The sequence below is a fragment of the Aphelocoma coerulescens genome, chromosome 4 (genome assembly GCF_041296385.1).
Source record: "Aphelocoma coerulescens isolate FSJ_1873_10779 chromosome 4, UR_Acoe_1.0, whole genome shotgun sequence".
NCBI classification, from domain to species: domain Eukaryota; kingdom Metazoa; phylum Chordata; class Aves; order Passeriformes; family Corvidae; genus Aphelocoma; species Aphelocoma coerulescens.
In genome coordinates, this window is record NC_091017.1 from 25,302,355 (window position 1) to 25,320,696 (window position 18,342).

The 18,342-nt window shown below is 39.1% G+C and overlaps 1 protein-coding gene across 4 annotated transcripts in view; it reads right to left on the minus strand.

The window, feature by feature from the left end:
• Window positions 1–18,342, minus strand: part of TSPAN5 (tetraspanin 5) — a 98,190-nt gene that overhangs the window by 29,086 nt on the left and 50,762 nt on the right. The window contains exons 1-2 of one of the 4 annotated variants that reach the window (XM_069013131.1): window positions 15,384–15,718; window positions 14,997–15,077 (exon numbers count right to left, since the gene is read on the minus strand). The exons of 2 other annotated variants lie outside the window; for them this stretch is intronic. In XM_069013131.1, coding sequence (XP_068869232.1) covers window positions 14,997–15,050 — 54 coding nt within the window. In that variant the 5' untranslated portion in view covers window positions 15,051–15,077; window positions 15,384–15,718. Of the gene's footprint in view, window positions 1–14,996; window positions 15,352–15,383; window positions 15,719–18,342 lie in introns of those variants that run through there. One more of the 4 variants, XM_069013132.1, reaches the window with a different exon arrangement.

Sequence of the window (18,342 nt, forward strand, 5' to 3'; positions counted from 1 at the left end):
CTTATCCATTCTCAACACAAATTGTTAAAGCATTTCATTTTCAAGTGGCTAAAAAAAGTGTGCTGATGAAAGGAGAGGCAAACTGCTCAAAGCATACCTATACATTTACACATCTATGCTAGTGCTTACAAAGAACGCTTTCTCCTAAAGCCCATTTCTTGTTTGCCTTGAGATTAGCAGCAAGAAAACTCCATGTACTACAGTCAGTGAATGAAGATGCTGATGAAGATGCTGTGTAGGTGACTACCATTTTAGTTCATGGCAACATTCAGACATAGAATGCAAGATGTAAAAACCTATTTCCATTTTATGTGCAGCCTCTAAAAAACATTAAACTATATTTCATAGATAACTGTCTTGGTTAAATCTTTTCCCTTCCGATAAAAAACCCTCACATGTGGAATAATAATAAAAAAAAAAGATATCCCAGTTCCCACACATTTTTCTCAGCTAAATCAGAGACTTGACTGATTTTTATAGAATTATCCAAAGTAGAAAAACAGACCTGAGAACAAAATGAGAAAAGCTTCCTGCTCCATCTTGCAGGATCTTTTGCATGATGTTTTATAATGAAAAATTAAGCACACATGACCCCAATTTTCAGAGCAAGACACTATGGCAATTAATGTATATTTTGTTTTCACCAGTATGGGGTTTTCCGTATTGTCTGACAAGTAAGCAAGATATACTCCCCCCAAATACAGAGTCAATTGCCATCAGTTTCTTATTGTCTCTTCCAGTTCTTTAATTGCAAAAGCAAGACATCTGCTTTCTGTTACTGTTGCTCTATGTATTTATTTTATTGCTTTCTGGTGGTGCAATTGTATGCACTGCCAATCAGCTTGGAGCAAAAGTCCCCCAAGACTGAAGTCCCTCTCCTCTTGTCCATAGAAATTGATATTCTGGAAAACAGAAGAAGGAGAATGAATAATGCCCTATTTACCCTGCTCCAGCTTTTGAACAACTCCCCCACAAGCCTAGACAAAATAAATTTAACTGTTTTCAAATGCACACTGAGACTCTTCAAACTGAGGTCCTGATGTCTAAAGAAAATAGTTTATTTGGAGAGATTTATTTTAAAGCACAAAAAACTTAAACATATCAATTACTTTGTAAAATTCTTCAATAAAAGCTTTTGGGAGTTTAACATTTTTATGTCCATGAGATCTAGCTCATTTCCTAAAACCAGTACCTTTTTTCCCTATACAAAAATCAAAGACCATTAAGGTAAATACACTACCACACAGAAACATTTTAAAAGCCTACAGAGTTGAAGTAACAAGACATCTCCATTCACTGTTACTTTGGTACACTCATCTCACATAGATCCCATCCTTTCTCTTCCTTCTACCCTCTACTGGAATTTGTTTTACCACATTCTTTCTGTACTCTCCTTGAGCCCAAAAGACTTTGAAGAAAGACTGAGAAATTCTGCTGTACGCACCTCTCCAAGGATCTCTTCCCTGTCTTCATTTCTGAACTACAGTAAGTGCTACATGCCCTTCTGCTTTTCCTATCCAGCCTCGTTCTCATCAGTACCATCCCATCTCTACCTCAATCTCTCCACTGCAGCACCCATGACTGAAGTCAGTTTCTATTTGCAAAACCCTCCAAAATTTATGTAAGTGGTGCTGTAGCAGCATATATAAACAGGATGGGCTTAAAATATAAACATTTGCAATGGAAAAGTGTAAAATAAAACTAAGACAATAGGGAAAAAAACCCTAAACCTGAATCTGACATCCTCTATCAGTACACTCATCATTTCTCTTAGGCAGTTTGACAATGCAAAGACGTAAAAGTCTTCTCATTCTGGCATGCAAATCAAGAAAAGGTATAAGGGCAAAGAAAGCATGTTTTGCTTTGAGCCAGGGTGAACGAAAAAGGTCTGGAAGCAGAACTGCAAATGGTTCATTTTCCAGGTCTGTTTTGCTGCCCAGGGTTAGCAGATTCCGGCCCCCGAGGGCAGCTAGACCTCTTCTGACTGTCTTCTTCCTGCTGCTGTGCCAATCTTATTCATCCCAAACTCCTCTACCTGAGCTTCAGACTATCTAAGTGCATATCCACCATGAGTCTTCATGTTGTTTTTCTGATACCGCAGTTCTACTAAAATTTTGACAAAAACACCACACCCACAAAAAAGCAGAGAATACATTACAGTCTCATTAGGAAACTGATACACAACTGCTCACTTATTTCAGCTGCAAGCAGTAAAGTTGTAACATCTAATTCAGGTATTTGATACAGCAAACAGAAACAATCTGAGCTAGTCTTTTCCCCTAGTAACAAAGTGGCAATTACATTGCCTACACAATTGATTGAACACCTCAGAACATGCAGAGCCAGGAAACACAAACAGGTTGGCTTGTGAATGCAGCAGGACTGCTCACCATTTCCTTTTGGGAAAGCAGTCTCAGCTCCTATCTGTGCTTGAACCCTACAGAGAGGGAGCCCCAAAATCTTCTATCCTAGCTACACAAGCTGCCACACCCCAGGCTGTTTCATAGGATATTTGTTCTCAGAGATTTCATAGGAGATTCAAATCTCAGAGATTCGTTCTCTTCATTTTGCAGAGGCGCAAACACACATGGAGGATGAGGGAGGAATGAGAAGACTGAAGCAGTCTGGACAGAGCGGCAAGTGAAAACCACCAGCTTTACAGACAAATGTGAGCCAAACAATTTAACCTTGCTCTCCTTCTCCTTAAAAAAAGAAAAAAACCAACCAGCACAGAAAAGACTGAGCATCAAGCAAATGGTGAATACACCCTCAACATGCAAGTGCACACAGAACTTTCCCAGCAAATTCCTCAATAGCTTTATTGCCTCTTTCCTCCACCAAATCCTCATTCCTGGTTCTCTTTCTAGGGTCCTCCACAGTAAGATGTTCAAAACCATTTACAAAGAAATTGGCACCACACATATGAAGAAATCATAGCTTGAAAAGGTAGGAAGTGAATCAGTGCAATTTAATAACATGCCAGAAGCCAAGTTCAGGTGTCCAAAATCCTGAGCCTGATATGATGTGATTGTGTAGCTTATCACACTTCTCCCCAATCAAATCTGCCTCAAAGCTATAAATTCTATGACAAATGCACATATCTATGGCATATGTTAATACATGAAATAAATCAACTTCTAACAGCTACAACACTGACTGTGGGGGGATGCAGCAGAGAAGCAGACACCAGAAGAGCTGTGGTAGGTTTATCAAGAGTTGCCAGCCTAGCAACACTTCACTTTATGAAGGTGCAGCCAAGACATACAGAGGCCAGCAGTACTTTGTCAACACAAACAAAAGCAGAACCTCAAAAGTCGCACCTGCACATAACTTGTTTTTTCAGAGGAATGTAGGGGGGAAAAAAATAAAGCCAAATGCTAAATAGGCAGGTATCAAAATTATTTTCTAATACCCATGCACAATTACTATCAGCAATCCAGACACACAAAGCCAAATTGCAAGGCATGTTGCGTAAATACTGACCAAAATTCTTCATCACTCTGCACTTTGTAGTCATTGCAAGAGAGGGAAATGTCTCTGAACAGAGTAGTATTTTTAGTCTATGTCAACATTTCCTGTGTGTTACACTAACTGCCCAGAACTAAAAAATTCAGATTATGTATTAGGAATGGTTCTACAGATCTCTGAGTGCAACTTCCAGAGGCACCAGAGGTCTGCTGACCAGAGCTTTGAAATATTCTTTTTCAGGAATAAAGTAATTCAGCTCTGCATTTTGTCTTGCAGTGTGTTGCTTCTTACTAATACTAGAGGTTACTGCACATAGATTAAACAAGACTATTTACCAAATTAAGCTGTATTTTTACTTATGTCAACATTAACCCACACTTTATTATCTATATTTATACTACAAGATATCTTTCTAATTTCCAATAAAAGTAAAATATGCAGGAATTGACATCAATTTGTCCTTTCTGCAATAGCAAACTTCACAGGGGCAAAGTTAACAAAACTGTGACTTGAATTGCTTTTCAAACACAAGCGACATGGAACAAACCAGAGGCAACAAAAGGTCACAGTGCTGTTTACCTGAGAGTTTTGTTCCTAGGCAAAAGTTCCAGAGTTTGGCAGTAGGGAAAAAAAAGAAAAGCAGCTATAAAACAGCTGCTTGTCTAAATGAAACAGACTGCTGACCCTTTGCCTGGTTTGCAGACAGCACCAAAAGTACCTCTATTATTTGTCATTCTCAAAAGAGGTGTCAGGGGCTTGACTAAACAAGTAGACAAAATCCTCTTCACTTCTGTTAAGATGCCCCTTCAGATCACAATTGTTTAACGTGACACAGCAGCCTGGGGTGGTTTTGCTGCCGATACCTTTGCTGGACTTGTGCTGAAGATACAAATACAATGCTACCACTGCAATTTAATTTGAAGGTTAAACTTGCTTTAAGAATAAGTGCATTGAAGAAACAGAGCTACACTGGAAGATTTCCAGTTCACTATGACAGAGCCTACTCTTCTCATGTAATTTCAGCTTAGCCAACACTATGAGCAGTATCATCTACATCACATAAAATAGTCATTTGCAATTGCAAACTTTTATTCCCAATTTTATTGCCACTTTGAACTACATTATTTCCATAAACTGTAGTTCGTGATGAATCTGCCAGCTTACTTATTGACTGCACAAACCTTCTCTGCTTTGCACAAACACTAATAGCTGATTCCTCCACCGACACCTAGCAGTAAAACAAGGACTAGAAAATGTCTTTGAGGGATCTGGAAATGTAATCGTAGTACATGCAGATGGCTCGCTAAGAGAAAAGCTATATAAAGCAAGTGACTAAGACCCTTGTGCTGCATAGCTGTGCTCTTGCAGTCAGTCAGTCTTCTCCTACCACTCTTTCAAAACAACACCCCAACAACAAATACCACCAAAGAAAAATCCCCAACAATTGTGCACAGAGGACTGGATTTGATTTGACTTCACAGACTCACCCATCACTTCAACTTAGTCCAGGAACTGCTACTCCTCATTACATAGGAAATGTTTCTTTCTTTCTGCTCAGCCCCAGAAGGGTTTCAAGGCACCAGGTATATGAGCAACACAAAGCAGTCATTTAATCATAAAAATATGAATACTGGATAAGATTCCGTGCCCAGCTGGACACTGTTATAAAAGCAAATAAAACAAAGCCTTTATTTTTTACTATTGAGTGCCAGCAGTAAAACACATTTAAAAACTTTAGCTGTTTCCCATGAAACAGTCACCCTGCACAGAATCTCAAAAGGGACATCTGCAATCCATAGATTCTCAACTCCTGCCTTCCAGGCAAAACCCACTACGCCTGGCTTGATCAACTGGAAGGCAACACTGTTTTCTAGAACTCTACCTTTAAGAATCCCACAAAATCTTCTCGTACTAGTGATGCTCTGGGCACATTACACAATAGCAATGTGTTAGGGCAAGCAGACCTCTGTCAGACTGAGGGGCTCAGAAAGCGTCCTGACCACCCCAAGAGAAGATTTCTCAGCACCAGTATTATGGCCAAGGATAGAAAGAGATCAAGAAATGCATGTTCTAATAAACCTGTGAGGGAAACAAGGGCAAAAGCACCAGCCAGGACATTTCCTCAACTTTGCTTAAAAGGCTTCATGTTCTAAAAAAGTACAATTCCACACTACAGATAATCCTATATATTAGATAAGAGATAATTCTAACTATGCATTTATAGAGCAAATAAGGCGTAGCTCAGCTGCTAACTAGACAATTAATTCCTGTTAAAAACACCAATGTCAAGAGGGTACCCTGGTAGAGCAAGAGTAAAAACGTGAGCATAAAGGAGAACATGCACAGCATCGAACTGCTAAGTCAATTTTGACACCTCTCTGCCTACACTGCAATTTCAATCCATGCTAGAAGAGAAAATAAACATTTTGCAATACAAAAGTGCAAGCACAACACTGCATAGAAAAACAGCTTATTTGATTTTTTCCCTTATCTAAAAACAATGCTTAAGTTTTACCCAAAGTTAATAGTGTCAGGGTTTCACTTTTCAGCCACTAACTGTGACAAACACACAAGCAACAGGAAAGGATTCAACTTGAAAGGCATGTTTTCCCAGAGAAGTGTTTGGAAAGGAAACCAGTCTTAAGATAGCTTCTCCTGCTTTTCAGCCTTGCTTTTGTTTAAGAGCAAGTACATTTGGAAGCCGATTCTAAATTCGAGAAGTAAATGTAAACAGAACAAAATAAAATTTAACTGAGCAAGGAAAAGAAATACCAAACACATTTTTCCTGTTTTTCAATAATTCCATTTACTGAACCTCTTTGAAGCAACTGAAACTATTTGTATATTGACAAACATGCCCAGGAAAGTCCAGAATGCTCTGCTTGCCTTCTCTTCCATTTCGAAACACTTCAGTCTAGGAAATTTTCCCATTAACCTGTGCTGTTGTTCACCCACTACAAGGACATTAGAAAACTTTTAGAGCATGAATTATTTTCCTTTAATTGTATTTTCATACTTTTAGGTATTTCTTTATTTGAGCTGAAACATCAGGAGACAGACCTTTAAATCTGCTGCACAAACACTGCAATTAAACCTGCACTGGGCTACCCAGAGACAGAGTAAGAGAAGAGGTCTCCAACAACATACAACCATACCAGCTGTTACCACAGCTGTGGAGCTATCAGCAAGAATCCTTCCCTGGTACTCATGTCCTTTCCTTCACATAGTGAAGAAAGGTGACCACAAACAAACTGGAACAGTAGGAGGGCTGAACATATGGGATATACAGATGGAATGAAATTCAACAATCCAAACACAGTGTCATATACTTAAAGACTAAGAAAATATCTGCTATAAGCTGAAGATTTATTCACTGGAAGCACAACAGAAGACAGCCTTGAAATTGTGTGCATCAATCTGTGAGCTAGCAAGTTGATGGAATACAGAAAGAGAAAATACTTGACATTTAATACAACATTCTCAGAAAGAATGTAACTGTTTTCTGTAAATTTCCCTCACTTCCATTATCCCTGCAAAGATCTAAAATGGCCAGCACCACCAGTACATTACCTGTAGCCTGCTCTAAATGATTGTGGGCTCTTCTTTCAAGTGTGACATTGTATGACTGGCAGTGCCCAACCTCAGGACTTACAGCATATGGATTACAACTCCCATAGGAGAGCCCACTGCACCCCATCAACACTCACCAATGAAACTGGGTTCTCAGGATTTTTCTACATGGACCCTAACACTTTGTAAGTGGCTGGGCATGTTGGCATAAAACTGCACCTTCATTAACTACAATTCAACCTAACCAATGCTAGGGAGACAAGGCAGTCCAGAGACTGTAGACTTAAATGCAAACACACAAACAGAAGCATGCAAGATTATACCCCCTAACTCTTCAGAGTGATAGGTTTTTTTAATTAGGGAACACATCCTTCAACAGCTCCTCCTTTAGTGACTGCTAAACTTCTGACTTCCCTGGTAAATCATCAGGCTTGTGTCACACAAACAGCAGGTAAGGGGGCTTTCTAGGATCAGGCCTACAATTGCTTTGCTCCAAAGTCACTCATTCAGCCATCCATGGTTAGCCCTTCCCACTCACCCTGAAAGCACACCACCTTGTTTTCAGCATGGAGTGGGGCTCCATTTAGATGTGTCTGCATAATATCACCACTTAATTCCATGACATTGGTACAGCCCTGACCCCTATTCACACAGAAGGCATGAAAGGAGCCCAGTGTAGTGGAACTGCGTTCCCGGCACAGCCGCGCTCTTCTGGCTGCCCTCACATGACCCCTGCTTGGTTTCTGTCACTGCCAAATGGGCAGAGCACAAACAAGTGCAGGGTGGCATGTCACATCCTCTCTCTCTCCTGTCACATCCTCTCTCTCTCGATGCACCAAATCAAGCAATTAGACTCTACAGCAGGCACCCTCGGGGCATAAAAAGAGAGAGCAAGGGGAACAGAGCATGTGAAGACAGAGACACCACTGATTGCTTTTTTGTCTCTCCTTGACTTAATCCAGTAATTAGCACTACCAGCTCTTGCCTTGGGCGGAGCAGAAGGAGAAACCATGTATGAGTTGAAATGGTATGTCCCAAATCAAGGAATAGAGTGGCTGCCCTGTCATTACAATCAATAGATACGATTTTTATGTAACAATGCAGGACAACAAATCCATCCATACTTTTCTACATTGTCAGTGTGGTCTACCACCGACATGCTTGGTACTCCTACTCCTGCCTCTCCTACACAATTCCTACAACATACGGATGTCTAAGGCTGTGCTACAGGAACTTACAAGCCCAAATTTGTAACGTGTACAAGCCCCTGCACTCTCAACCAACATAATCACATTTCTGCACAAAGAGCTTCTGATCAGCCATGAGGCTGTGTGGAGGCTGGAGCTGTGAAAGAATCAGCAGAAGGAGAAAGCCCACACTCTGCAGCATTCCAGTGACTAAGAGAGATTAGATTTGGCTGCTGGCTGAGCTGACTGTCTGTCCCCATAGAACACTGCATCTATTATCTATCTAAAGGCATGAAATACAACTAATTTTTTTTTTTTTAATGTTTGGAAAAAATTACACATTTTTAGTTCTCCGGGAAAAAGATGCACAATAATCAGGATATACAAACATACCAAATTGTGGCACAATTCCCTCTAGTTTCTCTTTTGACTTTAACAGTAGCCAAGAACTACTAGAAACTTTTGAAAATTTTCTCCATAATAATTGCTAATATCCACAGTGCCCAACTTAAGAGAAGAAATTTATTACCGTACTTGTCATTAAAACTGAGAAGTGGACCAAAAAAACATAATGGGAAACCAGTAAACTCTCCTTAATTCTATTGCCATTAATTTACATCACAAAATCAGAAGGCTAAAAATACTACCACTGTCTTTGAAGCCACCTGCTCCATCTCCTCTTAAAATATATTTTTATTTTAGAAAGAAAAAATTTAATGAGTGTCCACCAGCTTTACCAGATCTTCTGCTCCTTAAAACTGCATGTAATCAGTTTTATAAATGAAATTGTTTTACCTCTTCATTTAAAAATAGCTACCTGTATTTTTGTATCCTCTCACAGTTTATTTTTTTTAATGGTTATCCCATTGCAAAATTAAGGCATCTTATAGATCACAGATTCCCCAGAGGAAAAAATAAACAAAGATGTACCATGAATACAGATTCCTTTCTTTTCATCAATTAAAGGATTCCCTCAATTCTTGGCTCCCAGTTAATATGAAATAATTTCCTCCCATTTGAGTCCTAAGATATTTATACATGCTTATTAAATACATCATTTTCTTTCTCAACAAATCTCACTGATCAAGGTACCACAAACATATCCTTCCTATTTCTGCCACATGAATCAGCAATAACTGGGAGCAAAACCAAAGACCCTAAGCTTCCTGATACTGAGTCCTATGCACTGGAACAAACAACAGTATCTTTTTTGGCTACTTCCTTATATTTCCATGCAGCCTTCCCATAAACCAGGACTGAGAAGACTCAAAGTTTGCACCAAAGTAAGGAGACAACTACTCCGTGGGACAATCTCCACTGACAGGAGCAGTGCAATTAAGAGCTTAGCTTAAGCTCTCACATATACTTTCTACTTAATTCACTCTTCCAAATCCTGTCACTGAGGGCTTTCCGAGTAATCCAGCTACCCCAGTACTCCAGGTACACACAGGGAAGGCAGTAATAGAGCTGATAAAATCACCCAAAATACACATACAGGTATACTGGCCACAAGCATTTTGAACTTTGGACAAAAGTTCTCCTCTGCGATGCACGGTCTTCTAAGGTAATGAGGGATATTAGTAAATGCAGAATCAGAACTTTGATATGTTTTAATAGGAATAAAATTTTTCATATTGACCAGAATATTTTTATGGCTTTAAAAGACAAAATATGATCAGACACTACCAAAACTACTCCCTGGGTCTCAGATTCTTCTACCCTTCCCATTTTTCCTTTCTTTTCTTTAGAGTGTGCAGCTCTGAATCCTTTCTAACAATTGTTCTGCAGTTAATCTTACAAATTGCGATTTTTATTCCTGTGTTTAATGATACTGAAAATTGCCCATGTGAAGAAGTCCCCTTGGTATTACAGCAAAACTCCTGCTATTCTTAGCACATACAATGCACAGTACGGTGAGCTGCATGGTAAGCATCCAGGTAAGTCTTCATTAGCAAATTCCTCATTTCATAATGAAAATTAACACCCTGCCATAACCTGCAAAACAAAACTGAAAGTTTAATAAAGAAATCTGTTTGTAAAAGCTGAGGAGGTGAGCTGTGCTCAGTGATCTGCCCCAAGTCCTGCATGACATCTGCCAGCCCCAAAGCAGTATCTTGGCTATGCTTCATTTTCCGAGATGGTGGACTTTAGTAGTCTGAGTAAGTAATCGATGCAGCACAGTCCACCTCATGATTTAGAAATATTTCTTTTAAAAAATGCATCCTTACATGAAAATTTTCACTTTAGATTTTTAACCTGAATGTGCACCTTAGAAACTTCTTTGATTCACTGTAAAAAGATAACAATCCAGTAACATTGACATGTCATCAAAGGTGTTATAGTCTAACCAGTAGTCCCTCATCTCTCCTTGTTACGCCTTCAGGAAAAGGCACTGAGGAACACCTTCTAACCAAACTATCATTTCTATCAGTCAAATTGCAGACAGACACCTATTTTTAATACTTCTTAATATTGATTTTGCACAGGAGAAAGAATTCCCTGTGGAAGTAAAATTTCTTTCACCCCAAGCGTTGTCATCACCTGTATTCTTCTACTGCAAAAGAGATGCCAAAAAATGTTTATACAGAAATAACCTCTTGTCCCCATCACCTCTCCATTTACACAAGAGCAAGAGCTTTGCTAGAAGCATGTGTATGAACTCAAAGTCAGCAGTTTTTACACAAGACATCTGATCTACTTTTCAGTGAGGCCTCTTTGAACAAGTTGTGTGTCCTCCAGCACAGATAAACACATTTCCATTGACCTTTCCTATCAATTGTTCAATTCCATTTCACAAAAACAAAGCTGCCACTTGCACAATAAGAAGGATCAAGAAGTGTTTATTCAATTAGCAAGGGGAATTCTCCACTGAATTATTACTGAGTGAATATTGTATATTCTTACATCAAATTACAAAAGACAGGACACACTTCAGTGAAATTGTATAGTATGTTTTTTTAATCCCACAGATTTTCCACAAAGAGTGATTGGGAGCAATAGATTGGATTGACACTATTACAGCAGAGATAAGGAAAAAAGAAACTAACCATGAGTTAGGGCAATCAGCACTTTTACTGTATTTTAGAAGTCATAGAAAAACACTTAAAAAGCGTAGCACTTCTCCTGAGAAGTCTAACACCTAATATTTAATATATATTTCATTATATATCGTTTTTATTCTATCACTGAAACTGGTAACTCTGACAAGCCTTTTTACAAATTTTCAGTTAAGATTCTGATAAAACTTATATGAAAGACAAAACCACTAAGACAAAGAGTACAGCATCTAATTGACATGTTTGGCTGAACAAAGAATCAAAAGCAAAGCTTTTTTGTATTCCCATGTTCAATTTAACATTTAGAATGCTTTATATACAGTATCCAAAAGTTTTATCTATTTGTTTTAATTTGTAATCCTTTTCATTACTAAAATCTGATCTGTCTACCAAATTCGGCTAACTGGGGATTAGGCCAATTAACTGTAAACATATCTCCCTTCAAAATAAGAGTAACACAGGCAGTAGAATTGCAGCAAGTCTAAACAATATGAGAAAAATGAACTTTCAGCTATTATTGATTTCTTATGTAAATCTTCAGTAAGAGAATTTATTTAACACAAAGGAGCATGGTCAGTTCTGTTGGGTTTATTCACTTTCTATTGGTCAGTTACAGACACCCAGGACTAAGGCTGCAGCTTCTTTTTGAGAACTGTTGTTTTCAAACGTTAATTTTAATTTTCACTGTGGTACGAAACACAGAAGATATCAACTGCATAAGGACAAGAGATTGCAGTGGAAATTCCAGGGGAGCTAAAGTGACTGTGGCCATCTATACTTGCATTCTGCACCAAAGCTATGGCACTTCACATAGAACCCAGGAGCTCCTTCCAGCTCTGGTGTGCTTATCGTAACCCACCTTGGTGCCACAGCACTACTGAGCTTGGGGCACAGGGGATGACACAGCTGGTTTTAGAGAAGGGCTCTGAAATTTCTACAGTTTAGATGCTCTCAACACCTTTAATTGGGAGAGGGCTGACAAGCAAAATGCATTTTGTCTTGATGTACAGAGAAAGACTCTGTTTCAAGACCATCCAACACATTACAAAGTGAGAGCTAATCAGTTTTACACATGCAAACACACATGGAGTTAAGCTACAACTTCTGTACAGCACTTATACTGTAAATAAAAAGAGCACGAGTGTTTACTACCATAAAAACAAATGCTGAAAACTACTCACATGCTGTTTAAATCCTTATTATGTCAAAGGAACTTGAAATAACTTTGGAAGACAAAATCACCAAAAAGGGATTACAACAGAACATATGGAAACTGTTGCATGCTTAGCAAAATTGAACATTAGCAGCAGTGCAATGTTACAGTTGCTGATAAAAAGCCTCAGGCCTGAAGTAAAAGGCACTACTCTCTTTACCTTTCACTAACCTTACAATAAAAACAACTTCAAAAACATATCTAGACCTTTCTTCATTTTTAGCAGTAGTAACGGGGACCTTTTATTAGCAATTCCTAAGGTCATAAACTTTTATTTATATACCAGACTGTTTGCCATGTAGTGTCAATAATCTGCTGATTAAAGGTCTCTCAAGTCCCGCAGACACAATGGACCTTGACAGCTTAATGACCTGCTTATTATAATCTGGTGTAAGATACTTCTACAAATTAACATTTTCTCATTCCAAACTAGTCTTGGAATTAATGAAGAAGTTTAGAAACAAGAGTGAGAGACCTGAAGCTATGCATTAGACAATGAACTGAAAGAACACATGACAGCACCACCACCAGAGAGTTAATGAGCAGCTTGACCTTCAGTACACATGTTGCAAGTTGATTATCAGGAGTGCCAGGGAAGTGGCCGCCCACAGTGAGCGGGGGCTGACCCAGCAATGAGACAGCAGCTACAGCACCCGAGTTCTCACCATGATTTGCCACTGACCTGCAGCAAGACCCTAGACAGGTCACGTCCCTTCCATGCCTCAGTTTTCCCTATCATCTTTTGTCTTGTCCAAATAGACTGAATTCTTCACGACAAGGCCCATCTCAAAGCTGAGGGTTGAGTACAATGCTATCCCTGTGGTATAAGCAGAAAACCTAGTAGTTTCTCAGACTCAGGAAGGGTAAAGTGTTGATGAAACATTGGTTTCTTATTGTTCAATTAAACAAGACTGAATTTGGGGGCTCATGACAGATTACTGCTGGTTCAGTTCCACTTCAATGTACTGAACATACAAGAAAGAACACAGCCTGTGAAAAAGCATTTAGCAAAGGCTTCATTTTAGCAATACCGCTAACACTCACTGGTTTTGGCCATATACTATTACAGTGGGTTACAAATCTGCTATTTGACAGATTTTAAGAAGTCTAAAGAAAGGGAAGGGAGGGAAAAGGGAGATAAATGTAGGTGCAAATGAATGGGTCTATTGACATTTGATAAAAACATCTAGTAAAATCCCAGAGGAGACACAAGAGAAACGCAGAGACCCATCTTTTCTAGTGGCCTGTCCAGTAGAAAAGAAATCTAAGAGCAGCTTTATCAACCATTCACACCTGACAAACTTTCATCAGCACCAGGACATTAAAGGCTGTTTTGGTACCTTTTAGTCACAGCAGGAAGCTATACTTTAAAAGATGCAATTACCTTGTGTGACAAAGCCAAACACTTTCTTTTTTCCAATAAAAGCCTGAGAGTCAAAGGAGGAAGAAAAATAAAGCAAAGAACATAAAAAGCAGGATAGATGGGGTTCATGTGACTTGTTCTGTCTAGTTAATTTTCTCCTTGCCTGTCCTAATTAAAGTGCATTTGGGATCAACATAATTAAGTCTAATAATGCCACAGAGGACCCTAAGAGGGCAAGGGCACTAAGCTTGTTTGCTACAAGCTGCATGTCCTTGCCCTTGCCAGAATAATCTGAAGTGCTGACCAGATTGAAACCTGCTCCTTGTGATATTTTTTGCCACTCTTGGACATCACAAATACAATTCAGGAAACACCAAGCTGTAGTGGCCAAGATCACAGATGGAACCCAGGCAAGTCAATGAAAAGATAAAAACAACACCATGAAAACAAAAGAAAAGGAAACCCCAAAACTATGATAACATTTCTCTCTGTGGGCAGTACTAGCTACCTGCTATTTTGTCTGTTCCAAAATTCCTCATCTGTTTTGCATGTCCACCCAGTTCTCAGAAGAGGAGAAAGTCCCCTATGAAATGAGGCTTGGAACAAAATCCTTGTTTTGGGATAGCAGATTTCTTCCATTTCATTTGCACTGCAGATTGCATTCATTGCATTAGATTATTTTAAAAACAAACAGAAACCCTAAGAAACAAGAACAGAAACTTGTTCCAACATGCCTTTAGGCAACAACCAGCTTTAATCAGCTCCTCCAGAGAAACAAAAAAACCCCAAACCCACATGATAACCATCCCATGCGCTGAAACATTAAGTTAACTGTTCAGTGAGAAAACATTCATTCTTTAATATTCCCTGACAGTGTTATTAGCAATGAAGACTGCAAAACAGATTTGTCTAGAGTTTTCCATATGAATTATCAACTTTAAGCGACCACTACTACTAATTTCATGTAATTTCAACTGAATACTTGCTGTGCAGTCCCAAAGGTGTTTAAAGGATAATTTCAAATAAGACTGTTCTTGGATTCTTTATGTTGAAGGCTGGGTTGCTTTCGGTTGTTTTTTTTTTTTGTTGGGATATGGTTTTTTGTTTGATTTAATAAGAAAAAAGTAAATTACACTTACAAATAGGATTTCTAGGAGATTCATGTTTTCATCCAAAATGTTGACTCTGCTCATTCAAATACTTTTATTTCTTCCCACAGACTGTCAACAATGACAAGACAAAGTAAACTTAACATCAGAATTGGCAGAGTAGTCAAAGCGAGTGAGTAGCTGCGCAGCGCTCAGTTGGCGGCTGAGGTTAAACCACAACGGCGTTATCAGAGACATGAAATAACACGGTATTTTTAAAAGCTTGAAAGCTTCACAAGGTATCATCTCCTAAAATCACAGAACCAGTTCCAGTGTTTTACCACGCTCTTGCAATAAACTTCTTCCTCATATCTAATTCAAATCAAGCCTCTTCAGTTTGAAAATGTTTAACCTTTGTTCTATCACAACAGGACTTACTAAAACGTTTGTCCCCAGCTTTCCCGTAGGCCCCCCTCAGGTACTGGAAGGTGCTGTGAAGTCTCCCCAGAGCTGCCCCTTCTCCAGGCTGAGCAGTCCCAGCTCTCAGCCTGTCTGCACAGGAATTCCATTCCTCTGATCCACTTGCTCCAACAGCTCTATGTCCTTCCTGTGCTGAGGACCCCAGAGCTGGGTGCGGTACTCCAGGTGGGGTCTCAAGAGAGCATCCTCTAAAACACTTTTAGGAATCAGTGGGAAAAGGATTTTAAGCTGCTGTTGCTGCTTTACAGTTTACAGAATGAAAACACAGGCTCCTGATGACTAGCTTTGTCATGTTCGCCATGTATCAAGGCAAACCTCTGCCAAGTCCAGCTCCACTTAAAAAAGCAACTGAGTAACCATTAACTCAGATATTTACCAATTTCCAATACTAAAAATGGCTCTGAAGCAAATCAAATAATGAATGGAAGGTTTTTTTCCTCCATTCAGACAAGGACAAACAACTACTAGAAAAAAAGAGGCTGGCAATTGTCTCTGTATTCTTTAGAAAATAAAACCGGACAGATGGTGTCCCTGCCCATGGCAGTGGGGGTAGAACTAGATGATCTTTAAGATCCCTTCCAACACAAACCATTCTGTGATCCTGCGTTGGGAAGACTATTATTATTTCATGCCACAAGACTGCACTTCCCCCTGTGCACTTAAAGTGCTCTTAATGACACCCACTACCTTTAGATCAAAAAGGTTTCCCAAGGGACACTGACACTGCAGTTGTGCATTGTGCTGTTGAAATTATTTTGATTAATGTCAACATACAAAGTAAAAACCTTATTTTAACAGCAATATCCACCCACAAGTTCTCTGGTGCCTGTTCTGGGCCCCATTACCTCCAACAAGACTAACTAGTCGTGAGCATTTTGAAGGCATTTGAATTAAGATCCTCTTATTATCAAGTCTGGGTAAGGAGTCTTAGTGAATCTACTAGGACACAACAGTGAGAATGGGGAGAATAAGCTAAGTAAGCAAATAGTTACCAGTATCTCCCTGCCAAAATGGAAGGACATGACAAGTAATTTCCAGGTGCCTGTCCTGTATCATTCAATATTTTTTTTAACAGCAGAATTTAAAAAAACAGCACATTTAATAGGCCTTCCTACAGCAGTCAGAATGAGACCTCATGTTTATTTTAACAGAGCCTGGAGATCTAGACAGAATGAAATCATCCATTCAGCAGAGGCAACATACAAGGAGCTCCTCAAAAAGCTGACGCAGCCAAGTGCAGAAGTGCAATGCAGAGAACAGCGTGTGGCAGCTCCTCACAGAAAAGGATCTAACACAGGATTATTCAAATGGCTGATGCTTGTTAAGACTCTCAGTGCAAGTAAGTTCTGCCCAGACTTTAAAGTTCCAGCTACATATACATATATAGCATGTCAATTTCTCAGGACAATCCCCCACTTCCCATCCTTTTCCTCACTCCAACGGCAACACTAAAGCACTGCTGTAATTTCAGCCACAGTAACTATGTGCATCTCTGGCAAATCCAGTCACACACTACTTTCTTATTGACTGGCCATAATTAAAAAATTAAACATCAAAAATAGTAAGTGCTTTAAAGACCTAATGTAAATTCTAAGTTGAGTCAACAATAAAAAGCCACTACACGAAAACCCTACTCCACACAGGAGCTTAAAACTGAAGCCATATATCCTGCAAAATACAGACAGTAATCCTTATGTTCTATTTAGTCCCTATAGAGCTTAGCTGGGAGTTACATCTAGTTTTAGGCACCTAACTTTTACAAAGACATGGATTGCTTAGAGTATCTAAGAAAGCAAAGAAGTAACTGTTGGCGTAAAAAAAAACCCAACAGGCTCAGAATCTTTATTTACAACACAAAGGACAGCAAACTGGTAAGAGACTCTAACCACTGCATAAGGAAAAAGGAACAACCTGTACAATGTGTTCACAACAGAAACAGCAATAGGTTGATATTTAATCAAAGATGAGTCAGGTGAGATATCAACTAAAGCTCTAATAGGATGACAGTAGAACACACCAGCTTCTCTGGTAAGTCCCCACTCTATTGCTTTCCTGAGCCAAAAACATTGAGTACTTGGAGCCTTCCCTGCATTAAGCTGTCTCCCTATTTAACAACACACCTGTGTTTTCAAAGAACTTTCTTTTGCTACTGGTATACTTGTAGAGGCCCTACTTAGCAATTTTTAATGCCTCAAGCTAGTTGGAGCTGCAACCAGGCTTTGGCCTGCCAGGTGGCAACCCTGGTGCCCAAAGGATGTTTGCACACATCCTCTGCCTGTCTTTGCTTGTATTTCTTCTATGCTCTTTTTTTACATTAGAGTTCATTACAACTCCTTGCTTAGCTCAACATCCCTTCTGACATTCTTGGTACTCTGCACACTGGGATGATTTGTTCTCACCCTCTCAATAAGCTTTCCTTAAAGACCCCAATCAAATAAAATTATTAGCAGTTTTCTGTTGTTAAGTATCAATAAGAGAAGCTGATTTGTCTTCAAAATCTTTTTTTCATCTTTCTGAGATTCAAGTAACAGGTTACAAGGTGGTGTTAAAATTTCCAGAAAGGCAAATACCACAAAAACAAGAAAAACTTGTAAAAATAAGGTGTAACTAAAGCTAGTACAGACTAACTTACAAGCTATCATTGCAATTATTTTGCCATGTCTGACCCCATCTCCCATGCCTTCAACAAATACACATGCTTTGCTTTTGAGCTGAAAGCTTTTTCTTCTAGTACAAGAACAAGTTGAATGTATTGATAGGTTTAGTGAGTGAAATAAAAAATTGTGAACTGAAGAGACTAATGTAGATCTCCAGATTTGGCAGTATACACTAAGGAAAATAATTCTTTACACCTCAATACTCTCAGTGTTATTGTTTAAAGTCATATATTATAGGTCACTATAAAAGACTTCAGACA